Source organism: Embiotoca jacksoni, unplaced genomic scaffold (assembly GCF_022577435.1).
Source record: "Embiotoca jacksoni isolate LCO1_2020_lvr unplaced genomic scaffold, fEmbJac1.0.p SCAF_66, whole genome shotgun sequence".
Lineage (NCBI taxonomy): Eukaryota > Metazoa > Chordata > Actinopteri > Embiotocidae > Embiotoca > Embiotoca jacksoni.
This window is the reverse complement of record NW_027185421.1, coordinates 418,833-436,651: the sequence shown is the minus strand read 5'-3', so window position 1 is coordinate 436,651 and position 17,819 is coordinate 418,833. Positions and strand designations below refer to the sequence as shown.

General features: G+C 42.4%; 1 protein-coding gene across 3 annotated transcripts; it reads left to right on the top strand.

Annotated features, from left to right (window-relative positions):
• The first annotated feature begins 11 nt into the window (after nucleotides 1–11).
• Nucleotides 12–8,475, top strand: rab5ab (RAB5A, member RAS oncogene family, b). 3 transcript variants are annotated; one of them, XM_069175387.1, is made up of 7 exons: nucleotides 12–97; nucleotides 3,411–3,653; nucleotides 4,303–4,454; nucleotides 5,411–5,533; nucleotides 5,754–5,847; nucleotides 6,596–6,703; nucleotides 7,073–8,475. In XM_069175387.1, the coding sequence occupies exons 2-7, from the start codon at nucleotides 3,488–3,490 to the stop codon at nucleotides 7,087–7,089; spliced, it is 660 nt and encodes a 219-aa protein (XP_069031488.1). In that variant the 5' UTR covers nucleotides 12–97; nucleotides 3,411–3,487; the 3' UTR covers nucleotides 7,090–8,475. The 3 variants fall into 3 exon arrangements, with proteins under 3 accessions (XP_069031488.1, XP_069031489.1, XP_069031487.1); XM_069175388.1 differs by lacking the exon at nucleotides 12–97 and adding an exon at nucleotides 143–166; XM_069175386.1 differs by lacking the exon at nucleotides 12–97 and adding an exon at nucleotides 1,844–3,028.
• Nucleotides 8,476–17,819: the final 9,344 nt, after the last annotated feature.

Sequence of the window (17,819 nt, the reverse complement as noted above, 5' to 3'; positions counted from 1 at the left end):
CACCGTGTCGGCAGCCGGCCGGACGCTCGACGACGCCGCGAACGGACGCTGAAAGTGCCCCGAAAACATCGACGAGCGTCCCGACATTCAAAACCAGGTTCTCCCCCTCCTCCTCCTCCTCCTCCTCTCTCCTCCTCTCCTCCTCCTCCTCCTCTCTCTCTCTCCGGTGGGTGAGGAGCTAAACGCGAGCTAAAGGAGGGGAAAAAAAAAAAAAAAAAGGGAAAAAGAAAAAAAAGGGAAAAAAAAAAAAGAAAAAAAAAAAGATATAGCTAAAGGTGGCTAACAGCTCCTCGCGATGTTGTTAGCCGAGCAGCTTTTCTATTATCCTGGAGGGGGGGGGGGAGAGGAGGAGGGGGGGGGGGGGGTGCCGTGCTAAAGTTAGCACAGTAAGTTAACGTTGCCACCGGCTGGTAAAATCCGAGCTAGTCGTCGCCACCGCTCGGGTCACTTAGCACACCAACAGTCTGAACAACAACAACAACAACATCTGCGACCGCAAACATCGGCTAGTTTGCGGCTAACGCTAGCTAGCTGTCACTTAGCTCGTACACACCCAAAAAAAAAAAAAAAAAAAACCTGCATCATCTCGAGGGGAGTGTTGTTGTTGTTGTTGTTGTCTTTACTCAAACGTTGTCACGTCTAGTGTGTGTGTGTGTTGCGGTAACTCGGGTTAACTGACGCTTCGCGTTTTATCTCGCTAGGTTGTTTTGAACTCACGTTGTTAGCATGTGTTGCTAACGCTAGCAGCTGCTAGTTCGAGCCAGTCAGCAGCGACACAAACAAGGTTGTTTGTTTGTTTGTTTGTTTGTTTTATCTGTCTGTGTGTCGCAGCGCGGTTTCGACGGAAGTTGACGGCAATTGTTTTGAAGGTACTCTGCGTTTTACTCGGTCGGTGGTTAATGAGAAGCGTCTCAGAGCTACAGAGATGTTGTTGTTGTTGTTGTTGTTATTATTATTGTCAGCTTCATGTGGTTGATGGTGTTTTTTTTCTGCAGTTCTCGATCACAGAAATCTTGTGACGTCACCCTGAAACCCGGACTCGGAAGTTTATTTTGTAGAGCACATTACAACAAGGCAATTTAAAGTGTTTCATATAAAAAAATAAACATTAAAAGCATCAAAACATAAAGCAAAGGACATTTTAAAATCAATTATAAAGTCACTAAAAACATTAAAAACTGTGATTTAAATCTGTGAAAATAAGATAAAAGTTAAAGCGCACGAGAGTTGCAGCTTTCTGGGACTTTTGTCAGAAAACAGAAAAGTAGACGAGATGACGGTTCATAAAGATTCATAAAGATTCATAAAGATTCATGAAGATTCATGAAGATACATAAAGATTCATGACGATTCATAAAGATTCATGAAGATTCATAAAGATTCATGAAGATTCATGAAGATACATAAAGATACATAAAGATTCATGAAGATACATAAAGATTCATGAAGATTCATGAAGATACATAAAGATTCATGAAGATTCATGAAGATTCATAAAGATTCATGAAGATTCATGAAGATACATAAAGATTCATGAAGATTCATGAAGATTCATAAAGATTCATGAAGATTCATGAAGATACATAAAGATTCATGAAGATTCATGAAGATTCATAAAGATTCATGAAGATTCATAAAGATTCATGAAGATACATAAAGATTCATGAAGATTCATGACGATTCATGACGATTCATGACGATTCATGACGATTCATGAAGATTCATGAAGATTCATAAAGATTCATGACGATTCATGAAGATTCATGACGATTCATGACGATTCATGAAGATTCATGAAGATTCATAAAGATTCATGACGATTCATGACGATTCATGAAGATTCATGAAGATTCATGAAGATTCATGACGATTCATGACGATTCATGACGATTCATGAAGATTCATGAAGATTCATAAAGATTCATGAAGATCCCGATCCTCCTTTTTTGAAAACAAGTCGGACACAATCGCGTTACTACGAAGGTGGTTTATCAGCTTTTTCTCAGTTAACTCCGGTTTTCTGCGTTCACATAAAGGGAGCAGCTGTTCACAAACCTTTGAGGAGCGTCCTGACAACAGAAACACATTTGTGTTTTTTAAACGAGGAGCAACGATTAATTAAAAAAAAACTTTATTGAAGTTAAACACATACGTAGCTGCAGCAGGCAAAAAGAAAAAGAAAAAAAAAATCGCTGGAGCCGAAGTCGAAACTATAAAGTGGGACAGTCTCACTCCTCAGAGGACTGTCTGACTGTCTCATTCCTCAGAGGACTGTCTGACTGTCTCACTCATCAGAGGACCGTCTCACTCCTCAGAGGACTGTCTGACCGTCTCACTCCTCAGAGGACCGTCTCACTCCTCAGAGGACTGTCTGACTGTCTCACTCCTCAGAGGACTGTCTGACCGTCTCACTCCTCAGAGGACTGTCTTACCGTCTCATTCCTCATAGGACTGTCTCACTCCTCAGAGGACTGTCTTACCGTCTCATTCCTCATAGGACTGTCTCACTCCTCAGAGGACCGTCTCACTCCACTGAATCTTCACGATTGTTGATGACAATTTTCCGAGAGATCTGATCGGTCAGCAAGCGGCACTTTTTACTTTCTCACGTTTCGATCCGACATCACCAACATAACCTGCCCCGGACCAGGTCAAGCCTACAGCCTCGGTTACCACGGTGATCTAGGGAGCCAGTTCAAAAGAAAGAGGCACCTTTGTGACCCTGCTTTAGTCTCAACATACCTCGCTAACCCACATAATCTCGCTTCGTCGTTCAGTTGGTCAACGTGTCATTTGTTAGTTGCAGGTCAGGTACTTTTGGACATTTGGAAACTCTTTTGTGAAGCACCAGGCGCCAAAATAATGGGACGTCCTGTCAGGCGGAAAATTGACTCGCTGTTTGCCAAACTGCAGTATGTTCTTTCTCTCTTTTTTTTTTTTTTTTTTTTTTTGGTCAAACCTGTTATCACAACTCGTTACGATGCCAAGAAACCACCTACAGTTAAAGCTTCAAATAAACGTGCCGCCGGTAATGTGAAACTCTTGTTGTGTCAGTTTGTAGAGAACTAAAAGAAATATCTGTAAAACCGTACAAAACTAACCGGGAAAATAAATCCTGAAGTATTTCCCCACATGCCACAGAAAAGTTGCAGCAACCTGATCGTAAACATGCTCTGACTTCTTAGCTTTTTTTTTTTTGTTGTTGTTTTTTTAGTCGAGGATTTATGAAAGCTGGATTATACCAAGAATGTTGTCGAGCCGATAAGCAATTAGAAATACAACATTAATCGAGTTTGACAAATCAGAGTTTAGGGGAAAAAAAAGTAGTGAAGCAACAGCAAAATGATTAATGGAAATCATCAGGAAGTAAAGACGCCTTTTGATGACGCTTTTCTTTTTCTCGTCTCCAGCTCGGGGTTGTATTTTCTGCAGGTTTATTTCGCAACACGCCGGCGATCCCGGGAGGAAGAGACCAGACTCGTGTGACATGGCAAGTAGAGGCGGCGCCACGCGACCCAACGGGCCCAACGCCGGCAACAAGATCTGCCAGTTCAAACTCGTGCTTTTAGGAGAGTCGGCGGTGGGGAAGTCGAGTCTCGTGCTTCGTTTCGTCAAGGGCCAGTTTCACGAATTCCAGGAGAGCACGATCGGAGGCAAGTGGTCACGGGGAGAGGGGGAGGGATGTGTGCTGATGCCGATTAATGAGCCTCAACTTGAAATACTTGCTCACGAAGGTTGCAGCTTCCTCCTCGTTTTGATTTACCCCTTAAAAACAAACGTGTCCAAATGTCTGAACTGTAGAAATAATATAACTGAACTCCTGGACAGCCGCTCCTCGTTCCAGCCTTGTTATTTTATATAATCCTGCGCTCATTAATGAGGCCGATTGTACTTATGACTGGGAATCGGCCGGTCGAATCCGCCTCCGTTACATCAGCTCGTTTCAGTGAGTCACCGTTGGCTGTGAAATTGTTGATTTCACTGATTATGATTTTTTTTTTTTTTTTTTTCCCTCCGTCTGTTCACACCAGATAATTAAGCAAGAAAAAGGCAAAAGGTGGAGTTAAAAGAGTTGTATCACAACACGGGTTATTTCGTGGTACATTTAAATCCTTTACAGAAGAACTTTTACAGCATTATACAGAGAAACCCAACAATTCAAAAAGTCCCACATAAGATAGGAAGAAAGAAAAAAAACCACCCTCCCTTTGAACAGGAAGAAACCTCCGACATGTCGATACCAAACCTCGGTTGTCAATGTTGTTCCTCTGCTTTTTGCCCCACCCTCCCCCTCCCTTGCAGCTGCCTTCCTGACTCAGACGGTATGTTTGGACGACACGACGGTCAAGTTTGAAATCTGGGACACGGCCGGTCAGGAGCGCTACCACAGTCTGGCCCCCATGTACTACAGAGGCGCCCAGGCGGCCATCGTGGTCTATGACATCACAAATGAGGTGAGTCTCGGTCGGGCAACTGCGCCGTGTTGTCAAAAGATGAGGATATAGCCGAGGTGGGGGGAGGGGGGGAGGGGGAGTTCCTTCTTTAAAGCTCTTGGCAGCAGTCGAGCTAAAAACAGAACTTTTATTTTTATACCGTGACACATTAAATGATGAGTCTTACTCAACGACTCAGCAGTTTTGTCGTCAATCTTTAGGAAACACCATTTATGTACTCCAAAAAAAAAGGGTTCCACATGAGGACAGTGAAGAAGTAATTTTGATTACAAAAGTCACTTCTTGCAATCGTTAACTTCCCACATATTAAACACGCAGTCCACTTTTCACACTTTTAGTTTCAGAGATATTCGGCAAACAAACGCGACTTCATTTGGTTGTCTTCGATTTATCGTATTATCTGAAAAGATACTCTGGGATTGCCTATTGAGGAAGTATTTCTTTCTGTTAATCCTTTATTTTCCTCCCTTTTTTGTATTTATGTGCGTGGTTCGACAATGATATAAAAAAAAATGTATAAAAGTTAGTCACATAAGATGAGGAGAGCAGAGTTTAATTTTAACTCCAAATCCAGTAGAAGTTTTGTTCCATTTTACTTCCCCCCCCCAAAAAAAAAAAAAAAAAAAACGTTTTATTTTGTGCACACTTCTAAAAATAATAATTGTTCAGATTTTTTTCAGATAGATCTGGGAAGTGAAGTACCAAAAAAACTCCGCTGCAGTTACTACTTATCACCAGAGGGGGCGCAGAAGAGAACAAAACAAATTGTATTTTCGGCCCTGTTCACACCTGGTATTAAAAATGCGTCACATGTGGACAGCTTTAAGATGCATATTATTGCCAGATGTAAACAGGAAGCTGTAGTTCAGTCCAACTCATTGTTATTTTCACTGACTGAGTACCCCTCCCCCCACCCCACCACCCCCCCACCAACTCCTCCCTGCTCTGTTTGCCAGGAGTCATTTGTACGGGCGAAGAACTGGGTTAAAGAGCTTCAGAGACAAGCCAGTCCAAACATCGTAATAGCCCTGGCCGGGAACAAGGCGGACCTCGCGAACAAGAGAGCGCTGGACTTCCAGGTTTCGTCTTCTTAAAAACTTCTTATCAATCAAAACTTTTAAGGAAGTGAACCTGAAGCGCAGGAATAATTATCAGATAAAGAGAGAATTCACTTCCTGATCTGTTTAAAACCGAGTCTCAGAATTTAAACGTTGTTTGTCTGGTTCATTTATTTGATCTTTGTCCATTTAAACTGTGACTTCTTCTGATTTCCCGGTGTTGGTTTTTAACTCCCGTTAGGATGCTCAGTCGTACGCAGACGACAACAGCTTGCTCTTCATGGAAACGTCAGCGAAGACCTCTATGAACGTGAATGAGATTTTCATGGCCATCGGTAAGTGTCTCCTCTTGTCCTTATTTCTCGAGAGCTCCTGCGTAGTGTGATGTTTTCCACTTCTTTCAACGCCTCCAGAGACTCACTGTTTTCCCACATTAGATATTACCTTCCTCTTAAGTCTGCATTTCAGTGCAGGTCGTGTAGTAATAAGCTACTATAAGATGTTGAAAGGCAGTCACCTTTATATATATATATATAAAAAGGTGTTAACAGTGTGGTCAATACACAGTTCGTCCACCAGAGGGCGCCAGCAAGCTTTTCAACTGTAAAAATGTCTACTGTAGTTCAGCCGCTGTTGTTGACAGTTTGAGTGTTTGATTGACAGCTCTCTCAACTCTCCTGTGAGGCAGCAACCAGAGAGATTGTCTTTGTTGGTTTAATTTGTTATCATAATTATCGCAAAGTGATTTATGACAAAGTCTTTTTCTTTAAAAAGCAACTTTTACCCCCGTTTCGTAAATCTAAAAATAAAATGAAAACACAGAGACAGCAGAGGAGGACGTAAATATCAACGCAAACACTGTTAAACTGTAGTTTTACTGCTAAAGACTCGATTTCACATCGGGGATTGGAAAAACAAAACGTTCTCCGGAAAAACAAAACAACTTCGAATGACTCTTCAGAACCAGAAGTGAGCGTACACGACGTGAATCTTTTAAAAATAAATGTAGGATGCAATCACTCGTCTCGAGCTCCTCTGATGTGCGGTTGACCTCTGACCTCGTATCTCCCGTCACCCCCGCAGCGAAGAAGCTACCGAAGAACGAGCCTCAAGCCGCCGGCGCCAGCAGCGGGCGGAACCGGGGGGTGGACCTGACGGAGACGGCTCAGCCCACCAGCCGCCCCTGCTGCAGTAACTAACCCAGCTCTTCCTCCTGCACATCCATCCCCCTCCTCCTCACACACACACACACACACACACACATCCTCCTCCTTCCTCCTCTCAACCGAACAACATCTGGACATCGGGCTCCTCGGGTCCCTGACGTCAACCCCTCCACCTTCAGCCTCGCTCCCCCCCCCCTGGAATAGCTTAAAAAGACTCTGTATAGCTGCATTTCTAATACCTTTATTTTGTTGATGTTCTTTTTCTTTTTTTACTTTTTTTTTTTAAGAAGTGTATATCAGTATAATGGATGCATGTATCACTACAACGCCTAAAAAAAGAAAAGAAAAGGAAAACAACACACTTTTATCTTTTTTTTTTTTTTTTTTTTTTCAGTTGGAAGACTGAACTAAAACTCCGTTCATGAAAACGAAGAACGAGGAAAAAAAACCACCCTCCGTGATCGCCTGTGAGTTTTTCGGAAACAGTGGTCCCGCTGACGAGAAGGCGTTCGCCTCATCGGGTCGACCGGACGTTGCCTGTGATAGCCTGTTGGATGTTGCGGGTTGACTTTTTGTTTTTGTTTTTGTTTTTTTTGCTCACAATCAGAAGAAAAGAAAACTAAATTTGTTCCCAATAATCCCGAGACGCCCGGCTCCTCAGACGAGCAACCCCAAACTGCTCCCCTATCTCACATCTGTTACCCGAGAAGACGAGTTCATCCTCCGGTGGGAGGGGGGGGGGGGAGAAAAACAAAACTAAATAAAATTTTGCTGAGTTTTGGAATAAAATAAAGGAAGAAGAGAAGAAAACAAACGGCCTCGATGCACTTCTTATAAGCTCCTCATGAAGCGACGCGGCCGCACGTCGTCCCGAAAGTCTTCACGTTGCGGGGGAACGTCAGCAAACATCCACCTTCAGTCCCGTTTTTAAATCCCGACGTGGAAAATAATAAAAAAAAAAAACAGGAAACGTGAAGACTCTGCAACATCCAGGTTTTTTTCCGTCTTTTTCGAAGAAGACGCGACGAGTTTTCTTTGTTGAAACTCTCGGCTTTGTGAATCCGCAGTTGTTTCTGTTCAGGCCAGTAAGTCGACCTGCATCACTGAGTTTGTTAGAATAGACTTCAGACGGCACACAAAACAAGAACATTTGGAACGACGACCCATTTTCACAAGTCTGGAGAAAAAAAAAACCCAAACATATATACTCTAATGTTGTTCTAAGGTGCAATGTTGTCTTCTTCTTCTTCCTTTTAGTACAGCTTGCAGAGCTCACCAGGAAAATTTAATCTAGAGATTCCGAACAATTGTACAGTTCAATATAGGTCTTCGTTTTTATTTCCTTTCCTTTTCTTATTTTTTTTCTTTTTGAATTTTCATTCTCGACCTTGTCACAAATTGGTCAAATGTTAAAGCAGTGGTGGTCTTTTTAGGTATATGTAGTGTTATTAACAAAACAAAACAAAAATCCCTCTGGTGTCTTGTTACTTTTTTTCTTTTCTCAGAAATGGTCCATTTGGTCGTGTTCGAAAGGAACTTTTATTGCATTGCACAGTGTTGATCATGTTTTAATTATTGATGACTGCCCCCCCCCCCCCCTCTTTCGATTTTCTATGACGGGACTGTATTTGGACTTGCTAACCTACACGGCTATAAGCGGGTAGCGTCATTAACCTAACCGGCGGTCTCTCTCTTTACAGCTCAATGAATTTTAATGATGTAAAAACAGCATTACTAGTGATGGGCTGATCAGTTTTGAGTGTCTGAATACAAAACTTAATAAATTCAATAAAGAGGTGTCTTGTACGCGTTTTTTTCGCTCTGAATATGTCTGGAAGTTTTGAAGTAATGTGAAACGACGTCGTGCTTTTATGTTAATTATTAAATGAGCTCTCGTTGGACCTTCAAGGTTCTCTTCAGCATTGTGAGCTAAGATGCTGATCTGATCTTTAGCGGGTTATCGTTGAAGTTATTGTGTTTTTGATGAGATCGAAAGACGAAACCCACGTCGGCAACAATTGGGAGGGGACATTTTTTTTTTGGTTTTAACAGGAAGAAACCTGGAGCAGCTGTGAGAGCAGAGAGAGAAAAGAACAGCATAGAGGGACGATAAAGGATTAACGCTGGGCGGGTTTGTTGGAGTCTGAAACTGGAGATCAGAAACAGACACCTGCGAGAAAGGTGAGAGGAGACGAGCAGGAGATGAAAGTACAGGAGGACACAAAGGGCCTTATGGATGCATCGTGAACGAAAGAAAGGAGCCCAGTGCATCATGGGAGGTCCTCCGGGCCTACAGATGAGTTCCATTGCATTTCACACTGCGAGCCTCACGGGGGTGCTAGATGTAAAAGTTTGGATCAGCACAATCGGTCGGTTTCATCCTCTCGTGATGCAACAATTTTCTGCAATTCGCTGATTTCTATTTAAATTTCTATGAATATCTTTCCACAAAACAATTTCTATATATATATATTTTTTTTTTCATAACATTTGAAAATGAAAGACAAAACTAACAGAAGTCTGTGCGGCAGAGAGGCAGCGATGTTTGTGATTTCTACGCTCACTAGAACGGCTGAAACTCTCTCGGCTCAATCCTGCAATTTATTTAATTCCACTCCGTAGCGTTGTTTTGTTCGCCTCCTCGTCGTAACATCATCCAAACTCCAAAACAACAATCTAGCAGAAGAGTCTTTTTTTTAAATGTCTACCCTTAACTCCACAAACCACCTTTTTTTTTTTTTTTTGTTCTTCCAATTTCTCCCTCGAGCTGCGTCGTCGGCCCGAGGTCCGCCGTGCTTCAGCAGACTTCCATCTTCCGCCTCCTCTCTCGGCTCGAGTCCATCGCCACCACTTCATGAAGTCCGCACCAGACGAGTGTTTCTTGAACTCTCGAACCGGCCTGATCACATGTTTGGCCAAGACTCAAAAAAAAAAAAAAAATCTGCCGCTCTCACAAACTCATTAACAGCTTGTTCATCCGGCGGCGCCCACACACGCCACTGGAGGCAAGAGGCGGTTAGTCAGAGCGAGGGGTCGCGAGGCTGCTCGGCACCGGGATAAATGACCAATTAAACCCGTGGTTACAGTGGCTGAAACCTCTTATAGCCTTGATGATTTCAATAAATCAGACAGCGCGGGGGTAAAAGGCTGATTAACCCCGAGTTGCATAACACTCGTATGTGGTGAATTGATGTCATTTTTGCCATAAAAAGAGGAAACTGGCTGAATCCTGCAGCTTAAATAGCCGAGGAGCAGCAGGCACAGGTGATACTCATAATCACTGATGGACTTCCTGCTTTCTACCTAATAAGGGAAAGACGGCCCAAACAGGAAGTCAAGGACGTCAATTCAAGTTACCAAAGCCACACCATGATTCATATTGAAACGGTCAACATATTTCCAACTATAGTCCCCAAAGCTAAAGTATCCATTAATTGGACCACTATAAAGGCCCAATTTACCACCATATTAAAGCAATAAAGCTGCAACAGGCTCCCTAATAGAATTTATTGCTGAGCCCACCGGGAGAAACTCCAGTTAAAACTGAGCCACAAATAATTGGGTTAGCACCGCGTCCCTACTTCATCACAGCCCGACTCGAGGGAAGGACAAAGAGGAGAGGACAGGATATTCTATTTGAACTGAAGATTTATCAACCCAAACAAAAGTAGCGTTTAGTGAAGTATAGTACAGTGAACAAAGAAAATAAATATAAAAGGTAACCCGAACCTCGACAACAAACAGTAATGCCCAGAGACAAACAGAGCCGGCTGGATTCTGCAGCTTATATAGCCGAGGAGCAGCAAGCTCAGGTGATTCTCATAATCACTGATGGACTTCCTGCTCAAGTCAAGAGGGCTGTCACAAGGATCACGTGGAAAAATATTGGTCATCATCTCCCCTTTCTATTCGTAAATTATGGCATTGCATTTAGAGGAATGTGACATGTGGTCATATTGACCTTTAACCACCGAAATGTAATCAGTTTATCCTTCAGTCCGAGTGAACATTCGTGCCGAATCTTACGAAATTCCTTCAAGGCGATCTTGAGATTTTTGAGTTCATAAGACTGGGATGGACGGACAGAATGGATGTGAAGTTTCAGCGACGACCTTTTGACCTTTGACCGCCAAAATCTAATCAGTTCGTCCTCGAGTTCAAGTGAATATTTGTACCAAATTTAAAGAAATGACTTCAAGGCTATCCTGAGATATCGTGTTCTGGAGATTTGCAGGGACGGACCAACAGAAAACAAAATGCCGATCGGCTGGAGACGTAATAAGACTTTTTACTTTTGGTGCTAACAGGATTAAAAGTTATTAGTTCACATGAAACATTTCTTATATAAAAACACCGAGGTGTGAGTTATCCTCTATTTTTACCCCGTGAGTACCATAAAGAGAACTTGAAGAATTCAAGTGTGTCAACATAACTCATGACCTGGAAAAATAAAACCTCAAAAACGTTTGTTTTTCGCATCATATCTTCATCAGCAGACGGAAAACGCTCAGAAAAAAAAAGGGACATAAATTCGATGACAACTGGACAAAGTCCATCAGGTGATGAGGCTGCTGATATGATGAAAATATACATGACAGCGACTGAAGGAACCTCGTGCTGAGGCGGTTTTCTCGTTTGTGGTTTCCAACGGCACAAATGAACTGAACATAATCACCATGACAATCTATGTGGATCAATAGCACGAGAAGAAAAGTATTTTTTTCAATCACTTTTGTGTGTGTACTTCCAGCAAATATGTTTTAATATTTAAACTGACCCTTTAAAATCCTGAATTTTGCAGATAACTATTGAATTATTGGACTATTTTACACAAGATAGGATAATAATCATAAAGATGAAAAAGAAATGTCTTCACTGAAAGTTCTTTTTTTACTGAAAGTTTTTTTTGTGAAAAGTTTGCTATGTATTCCAACAATTTTTTTTAATGTCGAGAAACACCATCAACCAGAGGCACAAGGCTGCTTTCTTTTTTTCTTTTTTTTGCATAACTCCGATGGCATTTTAGTGTCATCGCAGTGGAGCCAGAAAAGCTTCAGACAAATGTTGGATCCTCTGAGTCACTGTCACATTCTGCTTTACTGGCAGAGCGGCCCATAAACTTTGTCCAGAAAGTAAAATCACAGCCCTTTTAAGAAAAGTTCAAACATGAAACCAATGCCGACCGCAGTTCACGATTATAATCTTTCCACCGGGAGATTCTAGTTCCTGATGTTTCCCGCTGTCAATCAGGACGACCTGGAAATGTAATTTCTGCCCGGTGAAATAACCTGGTTCATCGGGAAGAATCAAAACCTTCTTCCTCTGTGGATGAATTATCACGGAGCAGTTAGTTAGTGGGTGTCTGAGCTGTTGCTTTGACAGGGGACCTTTAAAGTCACGCAGAAACTATCTCCGGTGTTCATGAGGAAAGGAAGTTTGGAAAATCTGGTCCACAGCCAATACCATCAGTTTACTGGATGCACTCAGGGCGGTGCTTTTCACATTACACCCATCAAAGAAACTGCCCCTCTTTGGGTCCTCACACATTTAGTGTTTGTTACATCTTCAATGATCCAGATTATTGCTTTGCTTTCAGTTTTCAGTCAGTGCAAGCAGCTGTTTTTCACCCACTAAGCTCTTGTAAACCGACCGTATGCTACTTGCCGAGCACCAAACGTAGTGCTGCCGAACATAGTGGAGAGTAAATGTATGCTCAAAATGGAGCTAGATGTGTGGAAATGGGACTTGAATTTGCTAGGAGCTCAGAAACACAACCCCAAATTCAGTTGAATTGAATTTTATTTGTATAGCACCGAATCCCAACAAGTTATTTCACAGCATTTAACATGGTGAATTTATTAGAAATGAACTTTACAACATTATACAAAGGAACCCAAAACATTTTAAAATTCCCATGTGAGCAGCTGGGAGGAAAAAAAAAAAAATCCCTTTTAACCTGAATAAAAACATCCAACAGTGGGAAGGAAAAAAAACTCTTTTAACAGGAAGAAAAATGTCCAACAGAACCAGACTCAGAGGTGGGCGGCCATGTGGAGAGCAGCGAGAGAAAAGAACAGCATCGAGATCTAGGACCCTGCTGGTGGGGCCAGAAATCGCAGCTCCGGGACCGGAAGTATCTGCAAAAGAAAGCACAGAAACTTTCGACAGACCTATCATCAAAAATATCAGAAAAGCAAAAGTTTTTTTTTTAGATGTTTCAACCAGCTGCGAGGGCTCAAAACGTGTCTTCAGGATGTGAGATGGGGGTGAACCATTATTTCTCACCTCCACAAACCCGTTGCTGTGTAAAAAATGCTCCGTTATTGTTCGTGCACTTCTGATGTCTGAAAGGTGTTTCAGGCTCTTTTCAACCATCTGACGAACTTCTGCTTCCAACAATGTCGGCACAGTCGGGCCTCTTTTTTTTTTTTTTTTTTGAAAGAACCTCGGTGTCAGCCGAGAGCGACTCGAAGCTGACGGATGGATGAGTTTTTGAATCGGCAGATATAATACCCACTTTCAGACTCGACAGCAGCCAATAATTCTATCTGTAAAGCAATAATGGAAGAGTGCGTCTCCGCTCGTCTGAAGATATCACAGTCTGTTAAACCGAATTCAGCTGTTTGTCGACCTTTCTGCGGTTTCCCTGGCAACTAAATCACTTTGTGAACTGTGCAGGATGTGACTGTCTGCAGCTCGCTGAAGAAGAGAATGAAAGCAGGAGTGAAATTTTGGGTGGGTGTTTTGACATTTTGGTCATACGCCTGTAAACAAGGTATATTAAAGTTTTTCTCATAAAACCGCAGTGAAGTTTGGACATATTAAAGGATTCCACGACTCCACCTGGACTCCGTCTGCGGCCGAAACGCTCGCCGTGGGATTCGTTGCTGTCTGTCATAGATTGAACTGGTGGTGTTTATTGGTCCAAATCTCTCTCGGCTGAGCTCCGGAGGTGGAAAATACTCCTTCCATAAAAAAATAGAAATTCAAATGTGACAGACATCAAAAAATGTGACTGACTTTGAACAAAAACTTTCCTTCAACTACCAAACACTGTCCAAGGTAATGATGGCTAACTTAAAAAAAAGAAAGAAAAAAGGATGTATTCTGTTACAGTATATAAAAGTAATGTACTCAAAATATATCTGCAATACTTTTAATAAGGCACGTGTCAAATTTGGGTTCGGTCGGCCCACACCGGCTACTTGGGCCCGATTAGCAAAACGCGGCGAATGGGTTGTTTTCGATGGTGCCAATTTAGTAAACGTCTCCTTCAATAACACAAAAATATTATATTTATTACAGATAATAGTATTACTAAAGGAGGCAGATGTAAAACACACAATGAGCAAGAGAGAGAAGAAAAGGCTAATTAGCTTGTTTCGCATACAATTTGACAGAAATTTAGCATTGCAGGGTTTTCAGTAGAGCAAGTGTGTGTTATATTTTGAAATTCAGAGCTGTACGGGGAGATTTAGTGTTGATGAGCAAAGATAAATCTGTGAACAGCAGCACAGCACGGTGCAACGGCAACAGGAAGTGGAGGGCTGAATGCAGCGTCTTACGATGCCAACGAAAGTGATCAGTGGTTTCGGATCGGCTCAAAATTCGAGCGGGTTCTTCTGGGGCCCTTGTTACACCTTTCCACAAAGTTTCATGAAAATCTGTCTGGTAGTTTTTCCGTAAACCTGCCGACAAACAGACTAACACAAAAACAAACAAACAATTTTTTAAAATTTTAATTCCTTGGTGGAAGTAGTTATTATCACACAGATGGTTTGTATTTAATTAGATTTATCCTGGTAAATTAAATGCATTTTTTTTCCAGTTGCTTCTCAACACTATGGAATCAATACTTTTAAACTGTAGTTCACCGTGGTGTCCATGGGGGGGCAGCAATGCACTGTACTCGCATAGTGGAGTATTAACATGAGTCAAACCGCACATCTGTTTGAAAGAAAATGGTCCAGAAAGTAACATCCATCATTCACCTCCATTCAAAAGAATTTCCTGAATTTATATTCCCTCCTCACAGCCAATCAGCGTCACCACTGCCGCTGCAGACTACGTGTCTTTTTGAGTCTACAAGAACAATCGTGCAACGTTAGAAAGTAAACAAGTACCTGCCAAAAAAAAAAGTTATCAATATTTTACAGGAAGCTCTTTCTTTGCAAGTCGGCAGCTTTTTCCTGTTGGGATTCTGCAAATTAGTCTGAGCGCTGCAGATCACCAGTGTTAGTCTGAGTTAGTTCGTATGTGCTGCTGTAATAAAAAAAAAAAGAAAAAAAATTGAAAATATGGTAGAGAAGCAAGTCCACTTGGAACCATGCTGGAGGGAAATCAGCCACTAAATTAGTCATTGACCGTGTTTACATAAGCAATAACATGGCGGGTTTTTCATCTGGTTTTGCAGCAGCTTTGATTTCCCGCTTGATTATTTGCTTGTGGTGCGTCAACGCTGCACTTATCAGATATCACTTATTCCAAACACAACGCCGCTAGAAAATATGAAATAGCGCACGACCTCCCGTGCACCGCGGGTCCACCCGCCCCTCGGAAGATGCTTCACGAGGGGTTTGCTTTCAGTCGATGCGTCCATCATCATGACGGAGAATGGGGTTAAACAAAAAAGGTGACGAAACGGAATATGAGCGATATTTTCCACCTTTTGTTTCCCGTCAATCAGCAGAAATATCATCAGATAGGTGACATCAAAGTGCCGCATGTGCTACAAAGCGCGCGCTTCGACCTTCCTGAAAGTCACGGCCGTTGCCCGCTGTGATCTCAGCAGCCGGCGGCGTGCGTCACCTGTCCTGGCTGTCACCGGTATCCCTGGGACGTCGCCATGGTGACAGCCTCATTACAGTGATAACTCTCCGCCGGGTTGAGAAATATTTTCACGTGCTTCCTTGCGATGTTCCGGTGACGACCGGAGGGGTAAAAAAAAAAAACAACTTTTAACTCCTCGGCTGCGGGCTGTGAGATATTTCATCCACGTAGAGCCTGCGCGCACACACACACACACACACACACACACACACACACACACACACACACACACACACACACAGAGGGATGCAGAGGAAACCGGTTACCACAGCGACCGCACCACAGCAGCCTCAGCTCATAAGCTCCTGTGGTTTATCGTTACGTGGATAGCGCTTATCTAATCCACCCAGCTCTTCGCCTCTCTCCCACCTTGGCTGTCACGAGTCATGCCGTGTTACATTTCCATGCAAAGGCTTTAATATTTTGTACTTGAGATAAATTTGATTGGCAAAGATTCTAATCCAGCCTGTGTGTGTGTGTGTGTGTGTGTGTGTGTGTGTGTGTGTGTGTGTGTGTGTGTGTGTGTGTGAAAAGGCGGTAAAATGTTCAGAAGTGTTTTTTGTCCCATTTTTTCCTTTCACGTGAATTCACCGAGGTCGCCGACCTGCAAATTTGCGCTTTTAAAGTAACCGTAAGATCAATTCATTTTGCATATCTGCCTTTTGCGTAACGCACACACCGATTAATGGACACTTTTTTTTTTTTTTTTTATCCAAAGCAGCACAAGCGTGATAAATGAACACTTATTGAAGCGCCGGGAGTCCCAGAGGGAATAAAAGCCTGAACTCTGAGAGCTTTAGCGCGGCTCTCCACCGCCAGAACCGACTGAAATGAGCTCAATAGGCCCGAGCAGAAGATAAAATCACTCTCTAAACTCAGCTTTTTTTTTTTTTTTCACTCTGCAGGGCTCCGGGAAGGTTTTTTTTTTTTTATTAAGAGATTGGGATCTCTCAGCCAACGCCACCTTGCATCGTATACCAGCGGATCTTTCAGCTCCTTAACAGATACTTTCCCTTCGTAAGGCCCGAATTAAACGGGCTAATGTCTTCGACTGTTCTTTGGGGTTCCTTGAGGTGAAATGGAGCGGTGGAAGTATTCATACCGTCGCACGGAGCTGCTGATCTATGAGCCAGTCATTGTCCCGAAAAGCTCTCCTTTTACTAGTCCTTGAAATTTATAGCACCTCTCAAATGTGTTCATACATGAGTGCTCGTCGTGGGCACACACACACACACACACACACACACACACACACACACACGATACTCGCTGGGTGTTTACAGCTCTGTGTTATTCGCCGGGGTCAAAGTGTCCGTCTCGTATGATTGACATCTGTTTGAGCCAATAATTAACGGCTCAATAATTGCTGCGCCCGTCGCACACAAAGAAGATTACAGAGACGGGTCGAGGTCAGTCGTTAACGAGGGGTCACCGAGGGGTCACCGAGGGGTCTGCACAACTCAGTATGAAGACAGTTGGTCTTTACTGCTTCTGTTCCCTTCAACACAGTACAAATGTGCTGGCAAGAAACAAGGAATACAACTTAGAAGCAAAAACAGTTGGACTGTAGGTCATTTTTATATAAATCTGTTTCGAATATTCACAAAGAAAATGCAAAAAACCCGAGCTGTGTATGTTTTTAAAGGTGTCTTGGTTTCTTCAAATCCATTATGGATGTTCAGAAGTGATAAATAATTCCCTAAATGTCCTACATTTCAATTCTTCCTTCTTGAATCGTATCATTCCGTTTCTTGGTTTGCTTCTCGGCTTATTACATACACCCCCATGCATATTACTCATAAAGTCATCCATATCACTGATGTGCAATTTCTGTTGCAGTGAACAAGAAATCCTGGAATTTTACAATTAACAATATTTGTTTTTTCTTCGTGCAATAATTACATTTTTCCTTTACATTTCTCTGTAGGTGTATGTATTTATTTTGTGAATAAAGCTTGTGTGTGTATTTATACGATGGTTTTTACTTTTTTACACTTTAAAAATAAATATTTCTCTTTTATGTTTATCTTATTACCACTTTTATTAGCTTTTACGTACTTCCTAAAAATGCCACCTTAAGGATACGTATTAAAGGTGAATAAACAGGTCGTAAACAACCCCCCCCACCCCCCACCCCCCCGGATGATATTAGTTATTACTACCGACCATCGTTCATCGCAGAGCAGCTCGGACATCAAACTTTCCTTCCAGTTATTGTTTCGGAGGAGATCTTCGGCGTATTTTTGCTGTGTGGCTTATTTGTGCGGCGCAATCTGATTCACGCCCTGAAGCCTGTCAGCAGCTTCCTGTCT

Coding starts and splice junctions, on each gene's coding strand:
- rab5ab (XM_069175386.1), top strand. CDS start 2,863: ATGGGACGTCCTGTCAGGCGGAAAATTGACTCGCTGTTTGCCAAACTG. Junction 5,534..5,753: donor AGAGAGCGCTGGACTTCCAG/GTTTCGTCTTCT, acceptor AACTCCCGTTAG/GATGCTCAGTCGTACGCAGA. Junction 5,848..6,595: donor TGAGATTTTCATGGCCATCG/GTAAGTGTCTCC, acceptor TCACCCCCGCAG/CGAAGAAGCTACCGAAGAAC.